A 21274-nucleotide genomic window follows, 5' to 3' on the forward strand; every position below is an offset into this window, starting at 1 on the left:
GGTGGCTCAGTCGGTTAAGCGTCTGCCTTCAGCTCAGGTCATGATCTCAGGATCCTGGGATCCAGTCCTGCATTCTCCCTCTCTCTTCTCCCTCTCTCTCTGTTGCTCCAACTGCTTGTGTGCTCACTCTCTCTCTCTAACAAATAAATCAATAAAATCTTAAAAAAAAAAAAAGATTCTCTCTCTCTTGGAGTCCCTCTTCCCCTCCTACCTCTCCCCCCCACCGAAAATAATAATAATAAAAATAATAAAAGAGATGATTAAGTGAAAACAAGGCTGTTAGGGTGGGGCCTAATCCCGTCTGACTAGTGTCCAATAACACCGATCTCTGTACATTCAGAGTGACCCCAAGGAGAAGGTGTCATCCGCCATCTGCAAGTCAAGGACAGAAGTCTCAGAGTTTCCTCTGAGACCTTTCTGGCATCTTGATTTTGAGCTTCCAGCCTCCTGAACTGTGAGAAAATTAATTTCCTCTTGTTTAAGTCCCTCAGTACGTGTACTCTGTTATAGCAGGCCTAATAGACTAATACAAGGGGGTTGAATTTGTGTCTCCTTTTGGTAACTTGTCTGACTTACGTTTTTACCAGCAATCACCAGTAAATGGCCCTATTTTTGACTAACCATCACAATGATCAAAATTCATACAAGAAGCTTCCTCGAAATTCAGATCCTCAGGTCCAACTCCTAGAGGCTCAGCTAGCAGTTGGGGGAGAGGGGCTATGGCAGTGGTGGTAAATGTCTGAAAGCTGCGCTCTGCCCCCAAACAAGAATGTGTACGTTTACAATATAGAGAGATTATTAGAAGTTATACTGATGTAAACGATGTATAGCACGATGTATTAACGTGCTCGGGCAGCATTGAGGAAACCCCACAGATGAAGTGGCTTAAACAAAGGAAATGGATTTCCTCATAGTCCTGGACTCAGAAGTCCAAGAGCCAGGTGTCAACAGGGTAGGTTTCTCCTGCATCCTCTCTCTTGACTTGTGGTTGGGTATCATCTCCCTGTGTCTTCCTTTGGTCCTTCTGTGAGTGTGTCTGTGTCCTCATGTCCTCTTCCCATAAGGGCACCAGTCAGATGAGATTAAGACCCACTCTCATCACCTCATCCTACCTCATTTAAGGTCTCCTTAAAGACCTACTCCCAAATTGAGTCCCATTCTAAAATAAAGTACTAGGGTTAGAACTTCAACATGTGAATTTTGGGAGAACACAACTAAGCCCATAATACATGCAAATTACAAATAGTTATTAAATCGACAATACTTCTTATTATCAAGTCCACATAGAGCCAACTGAGTCTCCCAGAAGGCTTCCACTGATGTTTGCAAACTCGTGTATCTATAGCCAACCCCTGGTTTCCATTGACCGATGAGTGTAGTCCCAGCATGATCATCGGGTGATATTTTTGTCCCATGTTAATGAGTAATATAGATGTGAAACCAGAAGGATGTATGTCAGAACTTCACTCAACTGTCAGTGACGTGAGCAATGTTTTTGCCGAGTTGGAAGACAGATTGCAAGCTACTTACAATGTAATGGCCATGGACCTATGACACTTCAAGTTGAATTTGCACTTGTAACGTTTTGTCCGTCAATTTCTTAGATGTCCAGACAGCCAACAAAAACACTAAATCAAGCCCCAACCTGGGGTGATGGCCAACTTCCATGGTGAATACACTTCAGCCGGCTGACTTCCAGCCCCCAACCTGATGGCCGTGAACGTGAGGCTGGCAGACCACGTGGCCAGCAGCGCATTTCCACCCTTCCCACCATAAAGGCACAGTCGACATGAGTAACTTCAAGAGTACCAATAGGAGTAACGTAGTAAATCAAGGAAGTAACGTAGTAAAACAAGGAAGTAATGTAGTAAAACAAGGAATTTTGAGTAGTCATTACTTCTGTTCTTAAAGTAATTTGTCAACTTCAATGATTCAACTCTTAAAAGTAACTGCCTTGGACAACCAGCTTGAAGATTTAACAGATGGCTCTTGCAAGCCTGTGCAGACCGGCTGGAGTAGGACCCCCGGGCAAAGGAATCAAGACATCTTTAAAGCTGCTGCAGATGGTCAGAATCTGAGAAACACAGCTCCCCATTTCACAGGTGGGGTAAGTCGTTTAGCAAAGTAACATCGCTTGGGTGAGGCCAGGCACACAACTGGTTCTGGGCAGATGCAGGCGGCCGGACGGTCAACCTAGCACGCTGTCTGTGGGTCAGCAGCCTGTCTCTAAAATGCGCCTCATTTACCAGAAAATTGCAATGAGGAAAGAAACAGGTGGGTAGGTGCAGGGGTTCGGGTAGGGGGAGAAGTGAGAAGAGAGAGAGGAGTGATCGCGTTGGGGGAAGGACATCCCCGACAGGGGACCGCCTCTGAGTTAGAAATGGGCGCATCTAAGGAGGAAGGCAGGTAACTCCATCCCGCTCAAGGAGAAAGGCCTTGGAAGGGGGTAAATGATTAGCCAGGAGGAAGGAAGCCAGAGGTCTTTTAGGGGGCGAGGTTGTATGTGACAAGAGACTGAATGTAGATTGCTGTAGATTATGGAGTTTAAAAACAAAATAAGAAACAAAAAAAACAAAAAGGAGAAGGAAAGGGGCCAGAATGCTGGCCTGAGGACTTCAGCAACAAAAAGGGGATAAGATCAGATGGTGACCTAAGATGTTTCTAACAAAACATCGTCAGTTCCAAAATGGGATTTGAAGATGGCCATTGAATTAGTTGGATTTATATGTTTTCCAGTGTCGCATTAAATGTCAGGACATATAATCCAGTGACCCAAAAATCAAAACACACAGATAGTGTTTGATGAATTTGCTCCCTTTAACATGAAGGACACGCGTTGGAAAGCAACTGGAAAAGGACGGTGGAGAGCGAGAGACGGAACTCGGGTTTGGAGTCCAGGCCACCAAACTTGTCCGTCTACCCATGTCCATGTCCACAATCATTAACGTAGCCCCCTCCCACACCACCTCCCCGCAGCTGGCTCAAGGGCAGTCTCTCCCTTGCTCTGAACAGCCACGACTCCAACTCCCTCCCTCAAGACCAAACCTCCCTGCTTGAGTTCCCCTAACCCTCTCTCCCCACTGGATGTCTGACCCCCACCCATTATCTGAGGTCCTGCCTCCATCCTCTCTGGGCTTGGGGGTGGCAATGGAGCTTTAGCACATGCTTGTATGACAATTCGATATGTTAAAAAGGCATAAAGAAGAAAATAAGAAACACCTATGTTCCTATAGCCCAGCTTAAAAAGTGAAACATGACTCATCATTTCATAACCCCAGTCATACCCCGAGCTGGACCAGCCCGATTTGGAGATCATCGGTCTCACGCGTCTCTTTCCGCTGTCTGTCTGACATACACCTGTCTCCCTGAGCAACCCAGCAGCTTGATTTCATGGCTGACCCTTTTGTACCCCACATGTATTCTTCTACCACTTTCTTTGTTGTTCTTTCTGCATAGTGCCCCCCCACCGACATTGGCCTGTGTGGTTCTGCTTTATTCCTTTTTGCCGTGTTCTTTTCTTATTTTCTCATTGCTTATTTTAGGCAGTGATTGTTAAGTGCAAGCTTGGGAATCCAATAACCTGGGCTCAGATTCTATCTCCCTCTTATTTGGCGCAAGGTGTTTTACATCACTGTGGCTCCCTTTCCTCATAATAGAGGAAACTCCCTGCTCAGCGTGGGGCTGTTGGAACTCATTAGGACGACCCTCGCGACCCTCGCGCAGGCTGGGAGCCATCCTCCATGGAAAAGTGCTCTCTAAATATCGACTCCTCATTTCTCCATCCACATACGGTCAGGAAAACCAGACTGAGAAGGACGGTCAGAACCACGCTCTGTGCTCAAGATTCTCAGGTAAAATGTCAAAGCAACAGCATCGAGTGTTTTCTGGTGCGTAAGAAAGCAAATCAATTGCAACAACTACACATAGTATTCATCTATCAAATTAACTGATAGTCATGTGTCCCATTTATATAAATCATTTGATTCTTTCTTGGACCATTCACCTTTGGGAAACTTTTTTCACCGGAAAAAAAAAAAAAAAAAAAAGATTATCCATTTCCAAGCCACTACAGACAGAATATTTTGGAACATGACCAGAGTGACTTGTAAGGCGAATGGAGTGTCAACACTGCTGTGTGACTAACAATGACATCATGCCCCACCACCTCATCACCGGCAGTCTCAGCCAGTCCCTGCCCCCTGTGGTTTTCTTGGCCTGTGTGTTTGGCCCGGGTTTGTCAGAATGTTCCCCGCTTGGTTTCGGCAAGCGTTCTAACAAAACATCATCAGTCCTAAAATGGGATTTGAAGATGGCCATTGAATTAGTTGGGTTTATATGTTTTCCAGTGTCGCAATAAATGTCAGGACGTATAATCCAGGGTCGAATGGCCATTACTTCCAATCATATGCTATTTTGAATTCCCCCATACTAGAGCAAATTTTCATCTCTCTTTATGATGTGTATTTGCTACTCTTTTCCAACTCAAAATAAATTAGTCATGTGCTCCAATGCAAATGGAAATTGCTATGATGGTTTCTCTGGCTTTGGAAAGAGTTGAGTTTTTACTGTTGCTTCTTGTTAGGGGTTCCCTTCAGCATCCACAATGCAGCATTCTCTAGGAGAGGTTACCCCACGGAAAAAAGAATCTGATTTCTTGCCCCTTTTTGGCAGGAAGGTACGTGTTCCTTTAGTTATGAGAATAATTTGGGGAAACTAACAAAAAATAAATTATGGTGGCCTATGACATGGAAAGGGTTTTTGGCTAGAGTCAAATTTCTTCCAGTGTGGGCCAGTGCCTTCACCAACACACTCCTCAGAATTTATTGTCAAATACATAATGGGTAAAACTTGGTCCCTATCATTATCTAAAGCAGACTAAACATCTAGAAAAAGAAATCAGTAAGTTATCTCCTATGACAGTAAAATGCTACCAACTTCGATCATAGTAAACAGCATCTTACAATTTATAAACAGTTCTCTTTCCTAAGAGCACAGTCCTCATGAAATTCCTTCTGGCTAAATTAAATACCACTTCCTCCCTTGCCCTTGTGCAATAAAAATTCCTCCTCCCTCCCTCATTCCTGGAGCAATTTATAAATTGAGGCTCCTCTTGCCTTCCCCCTTTGGTTCTGTTTTTAATTATCAAGAGTTTTTCTAGAATTCTCCCAGCACAAACCTCCAATTTCCCTGTGTTTGCCTACCCAATAGGACAGAAAAACCTACTTACTTCTTAGAGCGTATTCTTTGGGCTCCACTGAATTCAAATCGGAAAGGAATTCATCAGTGTCTCCCATGCATTTGAGAGAAATGTTTCCTATAGGAAACACAAAAGGTAATTGAGACAAAAAAGACAGCAGACAAAATAATAAAGTCAGGACCATCATTGTCCCTTAACCTGTCAGGGTAAAACTCCCCTCTAAGACAAAGAGCCTTATATTTATGAAACCCTCGTCTCTAATATGCTGGGGGGCAATGTGGCAGGGCTCACTCCTTAACATGCAGAGATAAGCTATGTGTCCTCAGCCACCTGCAAAGCCGCTGAGATGAACAAACCATGGAAACCGATTTATACACAACTTGTTATTGTTCACTAAACTCATGCTGCGGATGTGGGGGCCGCTGGCCACCTGGCTTCCTTTAGCTCCGCAGATTAACGCTGCCGCCTAACCCGAGTGGGCTGGTTTGTCCCGAGCGGGATGTCTTGTGTCTATCTCTGGATTTAAAGATACACGAAGGATGTTAAGTGGCAATACTGGGTATTTTCCAGGAATGATTAAGAATCTGACCTATGGTACGTTCAGATAAATCATAAGCAGAGAAGGGCTTCTACGGGATCATCTGGGTATCCTCCGTGTCTGTGACTGTGTCCTCCGGACTTGAACATGATGGAGGCGTGGGAGTCGTGAACTCCCCCACGGAAAGAGACAGCTCTGCAGTAGGACAAACGAGCTCCTGCAGCCTCACGTGGGGGCTTAGACACACATCCCGAGACGGAAATGATGCTGACAAAAGACCACGGTAACGGTGTTCATCTACTTTAAGAAAACATCAAATGTGTAGCTCTGGATTCCTCTTGGTGTAAATGTTCTCCTTCCAGAAAGGCCTTCTTTAAATAGGAACCTCCCGAACTACATTGAAAATGTGATGTGAACCTTATTTACACAGCCGACGCAACATCCACACGTGTGGGTGGCCGTGACTCAGTTGTACTTCCTGCTCACTGGCTTTACAGCAACCTCCAGGATCCCAGCCCCCCACCCTTGGTCTGAGTCTGTTGGGACCGCTGTAACAAAATACCCCAGACTGCATGTTTTGAACAAAAATTCATTTCTCAAGGTTCTCCAGGCTGGGAAGTCCAAGATCAAGGCTCCAACACGGTCACATTCTGGTGAAGACCCTCTTCCAGGGTCGTGGCTAGAGCCTCCTCCCTGTGACCTCACAAGGTAGAGGAGACAAGTGGCCTTTCTGGTGTCTCTTTGGTAAAGACACAAATCTCATTACAAACTCTCCACCCTCAGAGCCTCCATGCTTAGAGGGCCCCCTTACAAATACCATCATCTCTGGGGCTTAGGATTTCAACATATGAGTTTGGGGGGAACACAAACACTCAGACCAGAACACCCTCTATTGCATAAACTCCACGGTCTCTCACCTCTGTTCCTTGCTCATGCTGGGCTCCCTGTCCCCGGTGCCCTTCTCCAAGCCCACCCCTTCTGGGCATTACCTTCCTTCTCCGAAGGAGGTGTTGGCTCTTCCAGGAAGTCCTCCTGGGCTTCACCGTAGGGGAGGAGAGGTGCCTGTTCTCTGTGCTCCCTCGTTGCCTTTATAGACAATTTTACCTCCTTACTCCCAAGACTGTCTACTCTGTGTCTCCCTCTCTTGCAGCCTGGAAGCCCCATGAAGGCAGGCACTGTGCCTTTTCATCCCCTCATGCTTTTTTGAGAGGCAATTTATGTCGTAGCTAAGAACAAAGTTGACACTAACTGTGGGACCTACGGCAGTCTCTCTGCCTCACTTACTTCATCTGGAAAATTAGGAGAACAATAGTCTCAACCTCTTGGAGTTATTTTGAGATTTAAGTAAATACATTTAAAGTACTAGGAGAACATCTGGCCTATCATAAGTACTTAAAAGATATTAGCTACGTTTATATTCTAAGTGCTTCCCCACCCCGCACTCCTGGTATAATATATACACCAGACACCCAGACAATGCATACCCCAGGGTACTTCATGGTGGCCTATAGTAGACCCTTAATAAACAATAACTGTTGTGGCCACTTACTATTATTGTCTATTGGACTAAAGAAAAAAAGATTTCAAGTAGGTCCTTGAAAAAGTAGATCATTAGATCCAAGTTACAAAGGGGAAGTCTTAAAACAATAAAAAAAGAACTTTCTAGGAGTCAAACCTACCCAAAGATGAACTGGGCTCTTTCAAAGGTTCTAGATGTTTCCAGCCTTGGAAGTGCTCAAGTATTGGATAAACACTGCATCAGGCTGTTAGAGAAGAGCTCTGGCATCAAATGGTTCCTAAACAAATGACCTTGAAGCTCTTCTCTGACCCTGAAACCCTCTGAGTCTTCCTTCAAAATTACTTTCTGTCACGAATACATTAGACTGTCACCACGCACCTCTGCAGTGGTTTTTTTTTTTTTTTTTTAAGATTTTATTTATTTATTTGACAGACAGAGATCACAAGCAGACAGAGAGAGAGGAGGAAGCAGGCTTCCCGCTGAGCAGAGAGTCTGATGCGGGGCTCAATCCCAGGACCCTGGGATCATGACCTGAGCCACAGGCAGAGGCTTTAACCCACTGAGCCACCCAGGCGCCCCTCCACAGCAGTTCTTAAATTGAAGCAGAAATGGAAAGGTCATACCAAAAAAAAAAAAAAAAAAAAAAAGAGAGAGAGAGAGAGAGAGAAAGATAACATTCAACTTGGAACCACCTAGAGAAAGCAGCAATTTCTACCAAAAAGGGGACCTAATTTAGCACCAGAAAAAAAGGTTCAGTGGTTGACTACTTCCATTTCCCCATCGGTGAAATCATAAAATCATCCTGCCTCCCGAAGCTGTTTCCTAAGATGAAATGAGACCTCCTGAGTCCGAAACAAAGAGGAGCTCAGATCAGAGCTCTCGGCTCCAAACGCATCTCCTGGGCTTAACGATTTTCCCATGTTAAAAAAAAAAAAAAGGTAGGGAGGCATCCCAACCCCAGAGGTTTAGGTAATTTGAATATTTAGGAATGACTACACTGGGGCTGGCTGAGTCGGTGGAGCCTGGGACTCTTGATCTTGGGGCTGTAGGTCCAAGCCCCACATTAGGTGTAGAGATTACTTTAAAAATTTTGTTTTAATCTTAAAAAAAAAAAAAAAAGGGAGAAACGTCTGACACCTGAATTGATTTACAACTCCGTTGTCAACGGTCTGTATCACTGAAAGTGGGAATGTACAGCTCTTAGAATTCAGTGTTAAATGAATTTAACTTCTACCTTCTGTCAACTGGTAGAAAAAACGTAATGAGCAGAACACACACCCATGCTTTAATCATTAGGAATAAAACCCATCTAAAATGATTTTTAAAATACTACTTAGGTAAAAAGGAAAAAAAGAATCTGATTTTTGGGTACTTCATAGCTTAGGACCCTTCAAATGTTTGTCCCCATCCCTGAGAAATAAAACCATGACCGATCAAAGTTCAAGGAGACTTGGTTGTCTTATGAAGATGCATGTAGGCACCTGTTTCATGCAACGCAATGTGTTGAGTGTAAAAATAGGACCTGAAAGTAAATAACACGCTCCCTTCCAGAAAGCAGGTCTTTATCGTTTCCCAAGGCGGGAGCAGTCAGCGGTGCTGTTCTTTTTTTTTTTTTTTTTTAAAGATTTTCATTTATTGGGGCGCCTGGGTGGCTCAGTGGGTTAAGCTGCTGCCTTCGGCTCAGGTCGTGATCTCAGGGTCCTGGGATCGAGTCCCGCGTCGGGCTCTCTGCTCAGCGGGGAGCCTGCTTCCTTCTCTCTCTCTGCCTGCCTCTCTGACTACTTGTGATCTCTCTCTGTCAAATAAATAAAATATTAAAAAAAAAAAGATTTTCATTTATTTATTTGACCGACAGAGATCACAAGTAGGCAGAGAGGGAGGCAGAGGGAGAGAGAGAGAGAAAGAGGAGGAAGCAGGCTCCCTGCTGAGCAGAGAGCCCGATGTGGGGCTTGATCCCAGGACCCCAAGATCACAACCTGAGCCGAAGGCAAAGGCTTTAACCCACTGAGCCACCCAGGCACCCAGCAACTGCTGTTCTTAATGCTACAGTCACATACATCCAGGGGATGACAATTGACACATCAGCGTGTGACGTCGGCGACTACATCGCAGGGGAAGGGAGCGGAGAGAGGTGCATGAGTGTGTGCTCTTGGGCACCTCATAAGCTAGGGGACCTGGAAAGGCCGAGAAGGTGACTTCTGAACCAACAGGATAGAAAGGAAAAGGCGCAATTGGGAAAGATGACTGAGGGAAGAACATTCCAGGCAGGGGAAATAGCCAGTGCCGGGCCCTGTGAAGGGAACGGGAACACGGTGTGACAGGAACAACCGGGAGGCGAGGGAGATGAGGCAGGACATGAGGCTGGTGAGGCTGTGGCGATGCGGGGCAGAAGGGCTGCTGGGGTCTACATGGCTATTCACCGGCACATGCTTCTGTTTACCTTGGTCCAGTCTCTTCTAAAATAACTGACATTGTCATGCTGCTTCGAAGGCGTCGTCTACAGAGGGAAGCAAGAGTCTAAGCTCTGAGATGTCCCACCACGCTGTGGGCACTGCCCGGATCCCACACCGTTCGGTGGTTCTTTGAAGGCAGACCCATCCCCGGGTGAAGAGAGAGGCTGAGGAAGGTCATTGCCTCCGTGCCACCAGAATGAGTAAATTCAAAATGTCCCTGCTTCTTTGTGTCTCTCGCTTAAAAGTCAAAGTAAGAGCATCATTCTGGCCAAGTGGCGGCCATGCCATGTCCGAGGTTTAGCTGCTCGAGGTCAAAGTGACCTTCTGGTTTCTGGAATAGGAGGTAAGAGCCTTCTTTTGCCAAGACTCAAGCCAAGGGAGACTCCCCAACCCTGGAAAGGGGTCAGATGCGGAACTGACAAAACAAGGAGAAATGTCCATTAGCCCTACTTGGGGACACTCTTCTACCCTTTCCAAGACGGGGTCGTTCCCTTTGACATCTCCTGATTCTTGTCAACATCACACCATCCTCTCCAAACAGCACATCTAGGTTTTCCTTGTTCTTAGGGAAAAAAAAAAAAAAAAAATTATTCTCCAGAAATAACCAATCCAATGAAACTTGACCTGAAGGTCAGAAAATTCCTCCTGGACTGAACCCACCCTTTCTGGAACTGAGTTAGAGGTGTGATAGTGGACTGTAATTCTAGCGCTCCCCTAGATAAATACATAGTTTTGCAACGGGCTGTTTTAGAAACAGAGCTGCCACGGTTGTGTAATTTACAATTACAATTATAAGAAAAGCTCCAGAATATGCAGCTTGCGATAAAATGGCAAAGCAAATTGAATAATCAGTTCCTTTAAATACCGTGAGGCATTATAAATAGTGCTGTTTTGAGTCAGCACTAACCTCGTAAATTGAATTTGGAAACTAGCAAAGAATATTTTCTGGGAAAAGCTATTCTGTTTCCTTCGGTAAAAATAACCACCAAGGAAAGGGTATAATTCCAGGATAAACCTGGAGAAGTAATTAGAAAGGAAAAGTAAATGTGGAATCCAGAGGACCCTGCTGCCGCTAACTGCCAGCCTAGAGGGCATAAAATACATGTGGCCAAGAAAACAAGTATACAGAAGGCGCTTCTGAAAGCCCATGCCAGGTGTCTGTCTGATCATTATGTCTCCGTAGCCCAGATCCTTTGTGCATCCAGCTCTGTGCCCAGCACACTGATATGAGACATCACTAGGCTTTCTTGTCCTCGTATGTCTATTTGGCTTTGACCAGTGAAAGATGAGGGCAAGAGATCTTTGAGTGTGTCGAGACAGCTTTCCTGTCATTTTCATCCTACACCTGCTTGCCTTTGCCATGACTCTGATCCAGGCCGTGTTCCATGGCTCCAGACGCCCCCCTCCTCCCTGCTCAGCAGGCCTGAGGGTGCTTAAGGGCTCCCTGCCATCGCTAAGTCCCTGGGTGCTTCCCTGTCACTTGTTCCAGCCTGCAATTCTGTAATAGTCCCTTCCTGAATGTCTTTGAAGTGAGACGCTTCTTACTGCGCTGGTTGTCCTGCTGGGACCCTCATTTATAAAGGATCTCACACCGGGTACTCTCAGATCTACCTTTCCAATGAAGGCTCTGAATATAAATGAGCAAACTCCCAGAAAAAGAAACAGGCCAAAATGACGAGAGCTTTATCATCCAATGTACTGAATCTAGGAAAATGCTCACTGAAATCTATCAGGACAGTAGAAGCGGAAAACGGGGGTCAGAAGAGAATGTTCTGTTTTATAGGGAAGACTGACAGCCGAGTTTCAGATTGAGCCTCACAGCCAAGTCACATGGGCCAAGGCTGGACTATTCAAAATAAGAGATTTGGGGTTGGTGGGGTGGGGGATGCCTGGGTGGCTCAGTGGGTTAAGTATCTGCCTTCAGCTTGGGTCGTGGTCTCAGGGTCCTGGGATCATGTCCTGCATTGGGCTCCCTCCCTGCTCAGCGGGGAATCTGCTTCTCCCTCTTCCTTTGCCCCTACTCCCCTGCTCGTGCTCACTCTCTCAAATAAATAATATCTTTTTAAGAAGTATTTTATTTATTTGACAGAGATCACAAGTAGGCAGAGAGGCAGGCAGAGAGAGAGGAAGGGAAGCAGGCTCCCCGCTGAGCAGAGAGCCTGATGCGGGGCTCGATCCCAGGACCCCGAGACCATGACCCGAGCTGAAGGCAGAGGCTTAACCCACTGAGCCACCCAGGCGTCCCAAATAAATAATATCTTTAAAAAAATAAATAAGAGGGGCACCTGGGTGGCTCAGTGGGTTGAGCATCTGCCTTCCACTCAGGTCATGGTCCCAGGGTCCTGGGATTGAGTCTCGGCATCAGCGGCTGCGGGGGGTCCCTGCTCAGCAGGAAGCCTGCTTCTTCCTCTCCCCTTGCTCCTCCCCACTGTTCACGCTCGCTGTCAAACAAACAAACAAACAAACGGTTTGGGGGTATTGGTGACAATGGAATTACAACTGGCTAGTTTAGAGGCTCCTGGCAGCAGAGAGGCTCCTCACAGAGATAGCTCCCACCATCCTATCCCAAGTTTACAATGAACCCTTGAGGGATATGAGGCTCATAACTGCAAAAAGCAGCTCCAACTCAACAAAGAAGAGTCAAGGGTCCATGTAAACAAGAAGTGAATGGTATGAAGTAGGAGCCAGGTTTTTAAGGTAACAAAACCTAGGTTCCTCATATAGCAAATGTACACTTAGACTGAAAAGCGCCAATAGGGGCCCCTTCCAGCATCTGATTCCCAAGTGACTGGTGTGTGTGTGTGTGTTTGTGTGGGTGTGTGTAATGTCTCAAGCAGCTTTCCACACTTAGCACACCCCTTGTTATTCTCAAACCATTCTTTGGGATAGAAGAATGGTTCCATTAAATCCTGTTTTACGTAATTCTTCAAACACACTTTCCTTTATGCCCCCTTCCACTTGGGCATTAAAAGAAGAGTGCTCACGGGATGCTGAATACATTAACATGAAATAATGTATTAACCTTGGCCAAAGACTCCCACAGTCCATTTCCCTGCTGGCCAGAGATCCTGGGACGGAACTCACAAGCCCACTGACCTGGAGCTTCTGGGTAGAACAGTTGTTCTTGGAGTACTTACTGGAGTAGGAGCCAACAACTGGCAGAAAATGTGTTTGGGAGGAAGAAGTGGTCTACACCACATAGTCTAAGATGATATCTTTTTTCTCATTTTCTTGGTCTTCATCCCCTGGTTGGTGTTCTTCTTTACGCATCACTGTTAACTCAGTTAATGATAAAATAAAACCATCCAACCACATCCTCCAGCCAAAACGTATCTTGTTTGTTTATCTAAAGTGCAGTCTTCCCCAAATCTAGCTATAAACTTGACTTTCCTATTTCTGTTTTAAGTAATCTAAACCTTGAAAATAAAATCTAAGACATCACCTTAAGAAGTCAGATTTCTCTTCCTTCTGTGTCCCACAGCATGGAATCCTCTTGGTCCTACTTCTGAAATGCCAACAACCATAGCGTTTTTCCAGGACTGCTCTCACCACCCTGGGTTACGTTTACTTGATGACCATGGATGACCTAGCACCACATCTTTACCAATTTAAATGTTATTACTGTGACAGCCATTTATGTTGTTCAAATATAGGCCACCTTCCGTGTTCTGGGCATGTTGTAGTGTTGTACTTCCAGCCTCTTCAGGAGGAGGTAGGATCATGAAACTGGTTTTGAGCAATGAACTGTGAAGAGTGACATCTATCACTTCTGGTCCAGAGCATGTAATCACACTTCCCTTTGCCAGAAGAATGAGCAATCTCTGTGACAGTGGGAATAAGAGGACAAGGGGGTTTGGAGCTATGTCTCCTTAGTCAACTGACAATGAACATTAAATGTGACCAAGAAATAAGCTTTGTTGTTTTAAGACGTTAAGATTTAGGGTTGTAACCACAGCGTAACCTATCCTGTCCTGATTGATACACTCCCCCACCTTCCATCCTAAATACTGCCACTGACTGGTCTGGTTTTATCACTCCCCTGTGCAAATAACTCATCTCTATCAAAGAGTACAAGCCTTAGTCCATCATTCAAGGCTTTTTACTGTTGGCCTGAGCCTACGCTGAAAGCCTCAGCTCACCCACAGAGAAAATGGGCTTCCTAAGAATTCACAGAGCATGGCCCAGTTTCTGCCTTTGGTCTGAAAATACTGTTTCTCCATTCCTCACATTCACAACTTCATCCAGGTCTACCACTAATGAAGAATGGGTAGAACTACAAGTTCCTCTGCGGATTTCTGGTCAGCAATCACTGTGTTGACCCAAGTATTCACATCTTTTGTTAATGGCCAAGAATTTTTCCACATAGCTTCCTTCTAATTGCTCCCTCTTTCTGAAACAGCTATAAATTCTGCTGTTTTGTCCTTCTTGGCTTCTAATCTCTTCCATAGACTTCATCTCCTCACCTCTGTGCTTATTCCAGGTAATTTCTTCACAACCTATCTTCCAGTTCACCAATTCTCTCTTTAGTTGAATCATCTGGGTTCTCTCCCAGGGCTACAGCCTTGTGTGCTGTTTTTCTACTCTGGATTTCCATTTCTTCTTCATTTTGGATCTCAGGGCATTCTTTGAAACCTTCTTGGATGCTCCAACTGGGCATTTATGGATGCTAACTTCATACCGGCAAGCATTTCTGGGTGCTTTAGAAAGGCTTTCACTTTATCTGATAAAAAGCCATAGTGCCACAGACAAAAATTCTAGTATCGTGTTTTGCACATACTTTTTATTTGTTGAATAAATGAATATTTGTCAATATGTACATAAACACATAGAGCGAGCACTACGATTTAGAGCAAGAATATCTGGGTTCTAATACGTGAAGCTGCTTCCCCACTGTGGGGGCTTAGGCGAAGAACTGCATCTGAGCTCAGTCTCCTTGACTATAAAACTAGACTATGAAGACCGTGCAACCCACCACACAGGTTTATTGCAAGGTTCATATGCAGAAACACATGAGAGTGCTATGATACAACGCAGAGCAATACAAGTATAAATATAACAAGTAACAGCAATGGAATTTCAAGTGTAGGAATCCTTTAATCACGCCCTTGCATTATACCCATGAATCGATGGAGTCCACGAGAAAGTGACACAGGGCTGACTGCCAATGAGAACGAATATGTCGTTCTTCCGGAGGTGGGGGGTGGGGCAGGAGAAGGAATTCTGCAATATCGTGGTGCCTGTTCCTGCCATCAAGCACTTCCTCAACTTCATGAAGATGCCAGACCACCCCCCCATCAAGAACTCTCTCACAGAAGCGCAAGGGCCAATGTCCCACGTTTATTTACATATGAAATGTGTTTAATACAGTTATGACGGACGTAGTGCGTAACACCTGACAGCAGCAAGACCTTCTGAGGAACCAAACGTCGACTACAGTATATCATGCAAATATCTATATATACACAAACGAGTTTCTTTTCTTAAAAAAAGAAAAAAAAAGTACAAAATGTGTTTAGGGGATAAATACAAGATATAAAATGCAAACGAAAACACACACAAAAAAAACCCAAAACGGAAAGATAGAACTCTCCCAGAGAACTATAAACGGAAGGGACAGGGGAGGAGCCCTGCTGTGTTTCGAGGCAGCAGAACCACTGATATTGAAGATGCTTATTGAAACGACCGAACCGGAGCCCGGTGGCTCAGTGCATGACCGCCCGGCCCATCGCGCCCTGCCCCTGCTGCACTGACAGGTCGGCGGCGGAAGTAGAGCATCCCAACTCCAAGTACCGGGACGTCTGGCAGTAGCACCCAGAACAGGAAACGCCAACTCTTTAGACGGCAAAGGGTTATTAAGTCAACTGTGATTTTTTTTTTTCCTGTCAAGAGCCAGAGAAATACTTGATATATTTAGTTGTGTCTTTGTAAGAGTTAATAAATTACATGACAAAAAAATTCGACTATAGAAATCTATTGGTCTAACGACAGGTGTGTAAGTTTTTACAGTAGTCCAGCCCTTGGGCGACTTGACGACCTTGTGCTCTCTTGGCCGGCCTCGCAAAAATCCACCCAGAAGACCACCAGCCTCTGGCTCTTCCCTCGGGGATACCCTTCCTTCCCCATTCTACAGTGGAATTAAGGGAAATGTACGGTCCTTCCTGGAGTTCGGGCCGAAGTTTTGAATCCGCCGCTGTGAAGGGAAGCTACCTGCCGGGCTGGTTTCGACACCGTCTGGCGTGGCCTGGACCCAGGGGTGCGGTGATACATCAGAGGCGCACTGGCCGGCTCAGAGCAGGCACGTTGAGGGTAGTGCTAAGACACTTGAAAGTCCCTAGTGTTTTTGAGACCCACGATACCTACAATTTATGTAGTTTAATTCTAAAAATTAAAAACACTAAAAAAGGCCTTATTTTAGCCTGGAGTTAGTTACCCCGTTCAAATTGGTTAACATACAAAATGGTTTATTTGAATTCAGGAACTGCCCCTGTTACTAAGAACTCTGTTTTAAAAGAAAACAGTACAAAAAGAAAAATTCTAACCCAGAAAAGAATAAAGGAAAAAAAAAACCACCAAAAAACCAAAAAAAAGGGAAAAAAAAAAAAAAGACCACAAAACATCTTCCACTAAATACTGATACAAACATGTAACAAAGAGTATAAAAAAGTTATTCATTTAAATATATACAAACTCTTTTAAACTCAAATACTGTTTTAATACTTATCGAGGATGTACACGACCAGGTGAGGAAGGACACTCGGAGAGAATATATTGCAACAGCCTAGACAGTACTGTTAACTCTATTATACTGCAAACTTTCTGTAACAAAAATGTCTCTTTTCTTCCAATGTGGACAGGGATCTTCCTTACGGAAGGGCTGTGGCTATTTCTCGGCCGAACTCACTCTTTTGGACTTGATGAAGGCCATGCCGTGTGTCCGCATGTGAGCATTTAAGGCAGCTTCAGTTTCGAACATTTTCGCGCACACTTTGCACTTCCGGTCGGACACGGTGCCGTCGGGCGACTCGTCCTCGGGGCTCGGCTTGTTCTCCTGCTGGTTCTCTTCCCCGGCCCCGTTCTGCTTGGACACGGGCTGCGGCTCCTTCAGCTTGTGCACGATGAACAGGTGCCTGGACAGGGACACGTGCGACGTGTAGCAGAGGCCGCACTCCCGGCACTGGTAGGACGAGCCGTCCGACTTGTGCTGCGGGATGTGCTCGTGGAACTGCAGGAGGTTTTCGGTGGTGAAGCCGCACACGGCACATTTGTGAACCTTGAAAACGTTGATCTTGAGCTTTTTCAGTGGCTGGGTAATTGCCCCTCTGGGAGGTCTGAACTCTAAAACTGGTTCTTCCAACTTCCGCTTGGGGCTGGGAACCTTGAAGAGAAGAATAAAGGGGACGACACGAGTGAAAATCGCTCCACCCCACGGGGGATCCACGACCGGTTCTCCGGCGGACTGTGGGTTTCAGGATTTGGGGCTTCCTACAGCTGCGTGTCTACCTACCCCACACACCCCTGCTCCCCTGGGGCTCCTGCCTTTCATGTGCTGCACACACAGGACCCGAGCTCCTACATTCCCAGGCATCACGGCCGCTGTGGGGCCCCAAAGAGGACGAATGAGTCCCTGCCCCCCCAGAATGCGGGCTCTGACACAGCGGGACTGAAAACCACAAGCCAGGAGATCGGCCGTCGGTCAGACCCCAGGAAGACAAAGCAGGCCATGGAATGGGGCTGGGACGAGACGGGGGTTTGGGAGGCTCCCCGGTACCATCAGGAATGGCCCAGGGACCGTGACACTCCAACAGAGGCCTGCTGTGGGGAGGGCCGGGGGCCGGGCCCGGGAAGCCGAGGCGACAGCCAAGCCAGCAGGTGGTGCGGACAGGAGGCAGGGGCCGGGCAGAGAAATGCCAGGGTATGGCCTTCTCTGGGACTGGCACGGAAGGTGCTGGAAGGCCCAGATGGTCCAGCTCCTGAGCTCCCCCGCACACTCACTCCCCTTCGTCACACGGCTCACCTGCCAGCCATGCTTTTCTCCTTTTCTTCTGGCTTTTCTAACTCTGATCCCTCACGCTTCCAGCGCTCCGAAAGAGGGACACTCCCTCCTCCCTGCTCGGTGGCCCATCTTTTTGGCCCGATGACGGGGCACCACTCACACACAGCCTCGGCCTGAAGCTGCCCTTGCAAAGAGGTTCTGTAATTCCGGCCCAACCCCCTCCCCCTAACCCCATCCGTCGAGGGGAAGAGATTACAATTCAATGCGGCTCCGGTCCGGCTTGTACTCTGACTCGGCTTTACTCGACGATTAACTCCTTGGACGCACGCAGAGGCTGTCTCCCAGGTACATCCCAGACCGAGGCCAGTGCCAAAGACAGCAGATCTCCCTACACGTCTGCCGGACGGCTCCCTCCTCGAATAGCACTTGGCACACACACCCCTGATACGCAGGCTAACATATACACAGTTGTCTGAGTCAAGTTCGCTACCCACTGACCTAAGGACAAGGCAGATCTGTGACTTTCTTTCTTACTATGACAAAGTGAAACGAAGAATCTCTTCACTTTTCTTAGGTACCTTTCACAACCGACACACTGCCAACAAGATAGAACCTAGCTTCCTACGTTCCCTCTGGCTAAGAGACCGTTTATGTGAGTCCACACAAAATTCTGTAACGTATATACGTAAGGAGATCCCTAAAGCTCTTTCTGGAAAGAGACAGAAGAAACTTAACAGCTCGTAGAGCAAGATGAAAGATCAGAATGGGTGTGTGGGGAGATGACCTATTATGTTATACCTCCATGCATAGGCTCGGATTTCAAAAAATTTAAAGTGAACAGCATGAATGGAAAAAGCAAGTCAACACAACGTCACTGTAAAGAGAACATCTGCAATGTTTGACCTTGGTATCTTCTTTTATTTCTGTTTCCTCCTCATTGGTGGCTTCTGTCATTTCTTTCAAGTCAGGATCCTTAATACCGTGCATGAGTTGGATATGTTTCTCCAGCATCAACCGTTTCGTAAAGGTGCGCCTGGAGTCTGGGCAGTGCCTGTGGAGCAAAGACAAGGAGGTCACCTGCCTGCCGGAAAGTCACCCACGCTGAAGAGTCCGCTCACCGAGGAAAGACCTCCACCAGCCAATGGACGCTCCGTGGGGTCAAGATCATCTGCTGGACACCACCGGTCCGAAAGGAAACAGCGATTTCACTGTGACTCGGTGTCCAATTTGTGAGAAAAGTTTTTGCGGCCTTTGTAAAAGGCTTTCTGTCGCTTTTTTGTGTTCTCATGGGACCGGCCTAATTCGGTTCAGATAAAGTATTTCCTGTCTAGGTTTGGTTGAGGTAGTACTTAATTTATAATTCCAGAGGGCTTTAATTTTGAAGTAGAGAATATCAAATTTCAAAAGTTTTCTTTACAATGACTCAGTGTTCTCTCAGAATTTATGTCTTAAGACATACTTTAATGTGAAAAAAGTCCCTCGCTGATTCCTTCATGTGGATGTTAAGGATTCCTGTCCAAGCTGCCGTAACAAAGAGAAGACAGGGTGTCTAGCCCTGTCACATTCCTCACCAAGACACAAACACAGTGTCACAGGGCTCAAACTCATGGGTTCATTCAGTAGACTAAAAAGTAGGCAACTCAATGATATCCAAAATAGGTCACTCTTTTAAGTTTTCACTCTCCTTTGTGTGGGAGAAAAAACCCCAAACCTGTAGATTATGACCAGTTTTTCCTTTAGAAGGTAGGAAGTCACCATTTTCTTAATGAATGGACAAAAAGAGACAAAGTTAATGGCCATGGTGACTACAGATGCTGTAAGGCACACAAGAAGGAAACTGCTTCGGTGAACGGGTGTGCACAGCACCTTGGGCCCTTACGCAGAATCAAAAGGCTTCTGGACATTCTGTAATGACTGGCCCCACACCCTGATGATCTCGTGTTCGAGGCCCGCTCCTGGGACAGCCTCGGGAACCGGCACCAACACCACAGAATAAATGAAATCCGCCACACAATCCAAGCACCTCGCGGCCTCACAGTGACTCCCACGAGAAAGACACAAACCTCTCTGAGGAAGGACAAAGCCACGCCAGAGCCCCTTTCCACCTTCCTCTCGGCCAGGGCTTCCTGGTAAATTCTCCGACCCTTGCAATGCAGTCTCACATGCGCAGGCCTTGGTCACGGGATGCTCTCACCTCACCAAAATCACTCCCAGCTTCAATCTCACCGAAGGCGGGTCGGTGTCCCAGTCTCCCTACCCAAGAAACCTCCCCTAGCTAACTGAGAACGGTGAAGTCCCGCTGAGCCCACAGCCAACCTTCACGAGCGTCCCGAGCCACATGATACCCTGTGCCGGGTCATGTCACACGCGCCACGCACCACGTGGCCACACGGCTTCTGTGTCCGTCAGTCCTCTCTTTTAGGAGAAGTTATACCAATTCACTCGAGGCACACTCTGGCTGAGCAGGTGCTAAACTTTTCCACTAAGGATACAAGTTCTGATTCTCACATACAAGGAAAGAGCTCGTGGAGGTCCAGAGCGGCTCTACCGTCCACTCAGTGTTCCGGTCCACTCAATTCCTGGAATTTGGTCTCTTCGCCAAAAGCGTGTGCTGAGAAAAGGCTGCCCTTCACAAGGGAAGAGGCCAGCCTCGGACTGACTCCACGACCGGGCGCTATCAGAGTCCGCTGTGAACCAACCAACCAGACGACCAACCTGCCAGTGACTGCTGGCAGCTCCCTGGGCCTCTCATGACCAAAAAGCATCTCATTCGAATGTGTGCCTGCAAATCAACCACTTCTCCAAGATGCTCAGGTGTAGGAGATGTACAGCTCTGGACAACAAAGCTGTATATCCCCAGGAGCATACGGGATAGGCAAGAGGCTACTCCTGTTTATTTGACTTTTTTTTAAGTGTTACAACCCAGTCAAGAAACTGTATGTCAAAACAAGAGAATACGGAAATCTACAAACTACAGCAGAGAAATGGAAAGTTAACGGCAACATATGAAACACCTGAACGTTTAAGCTTTGTTAATTTCCCTGCGCTTCCCATGTTAGAAATCACAACTTACGAGCAGGTGTAAACTTTCCTGATGCCTTTGTGCTTGATCCGATTGTGACGGCACAGGCTGTGTGAGGAGCTGAAAGATTTGTCACACTGGCGGCAAGGGTGTTTTTTCATTTGCTTCAGTAGGAGAAAAAGAGATACAGGGTCACTTAAGGGAACAAACCCCGAATCGCCTTAAAAATTAAGAATGCTTTCATAATACTTCAAGTTACAATAAGCAATACCGTTCAAGCAATACAACGACAACACAAAAAGATTCTTCTTAAAATGTAATAAAAAGGAGGGCCAAGGCTGGGGTAACCACGCAGGGGCTAATTAATTTCTAGAGAATGAGAGAAATGTTATCTTAAGAGTAAAATATTACATTTTTTTCTCAAAACGCTTACAGTGTTGATTCAGCAGAAACCCCTGCATTTTTGAAAACATCACGTTTTCTTTGCAAAAGAGACATATTATTTTTACCATATTATATAGTAGACATTATATGAAAGCAGAACACTTCAAT

General features: G+C 46.2%; 2 protein-coding genes across 3 annotated transcripts in view; both read right to left on the reverse strand.

Moving 5' to 3' along the window:
* The window catches only part of LOC116572108 (O-acyltransferase like protein), a 71740-nt gene extending 66320 nt beyond the window's left edge, over positions 1-5420 (reverse strand). The window contains exon 1 of one of the 2 annotated variants that reach the window (XM_032310846.1): positions 5228-5420. In XM_032310846.1, the coding sequence (XP_032166737.1) occupies positions 5228-5384 (157 nt within the window). In that variant the 5' untranslated portion in view covers positions 5385-5420. The remainder of the gene's footprint in view (positions 1-5227) is intronic. The other variant, XM_032310845.1, reaches the window with a different exon arrangement.
* A 9035-nt stretch (positions 5421-14455) lies between these two features.
* The window catches only part of ZNF532 (zinc finger protein 532), a 103812-nt gene continuing 96993 nt past the window's right edge, over positions 14456-21274 (reverse strand). The window contains 3 exon segments of the mRNA XM_032309069.1: positions 14456-17082; positions 18604-18751; positions 20774-20886. Coding sequence (XP_032164960.1) covers positions 16588-17082; positions 18604-18751; positions 20774-20886 — 756 coding nt within the window. The 3' untranslated portion in view covers positions 14456-16587.

Source organism: Mustela erminea, chromosome 13 (genome assembly GCF_009829155.1).
Source record: "Mustela erminea isolate mMusErm1 chromosome 13, mMusErm1.Pri, whole genome shotgun sequence".
In the NCBI taxonomy this organism is placed as follows: Eukaryota; Metazoa; Chordata; class Mammalia; order Carnivora; family Mustelidae; genus Mustela; species Mustela erminea.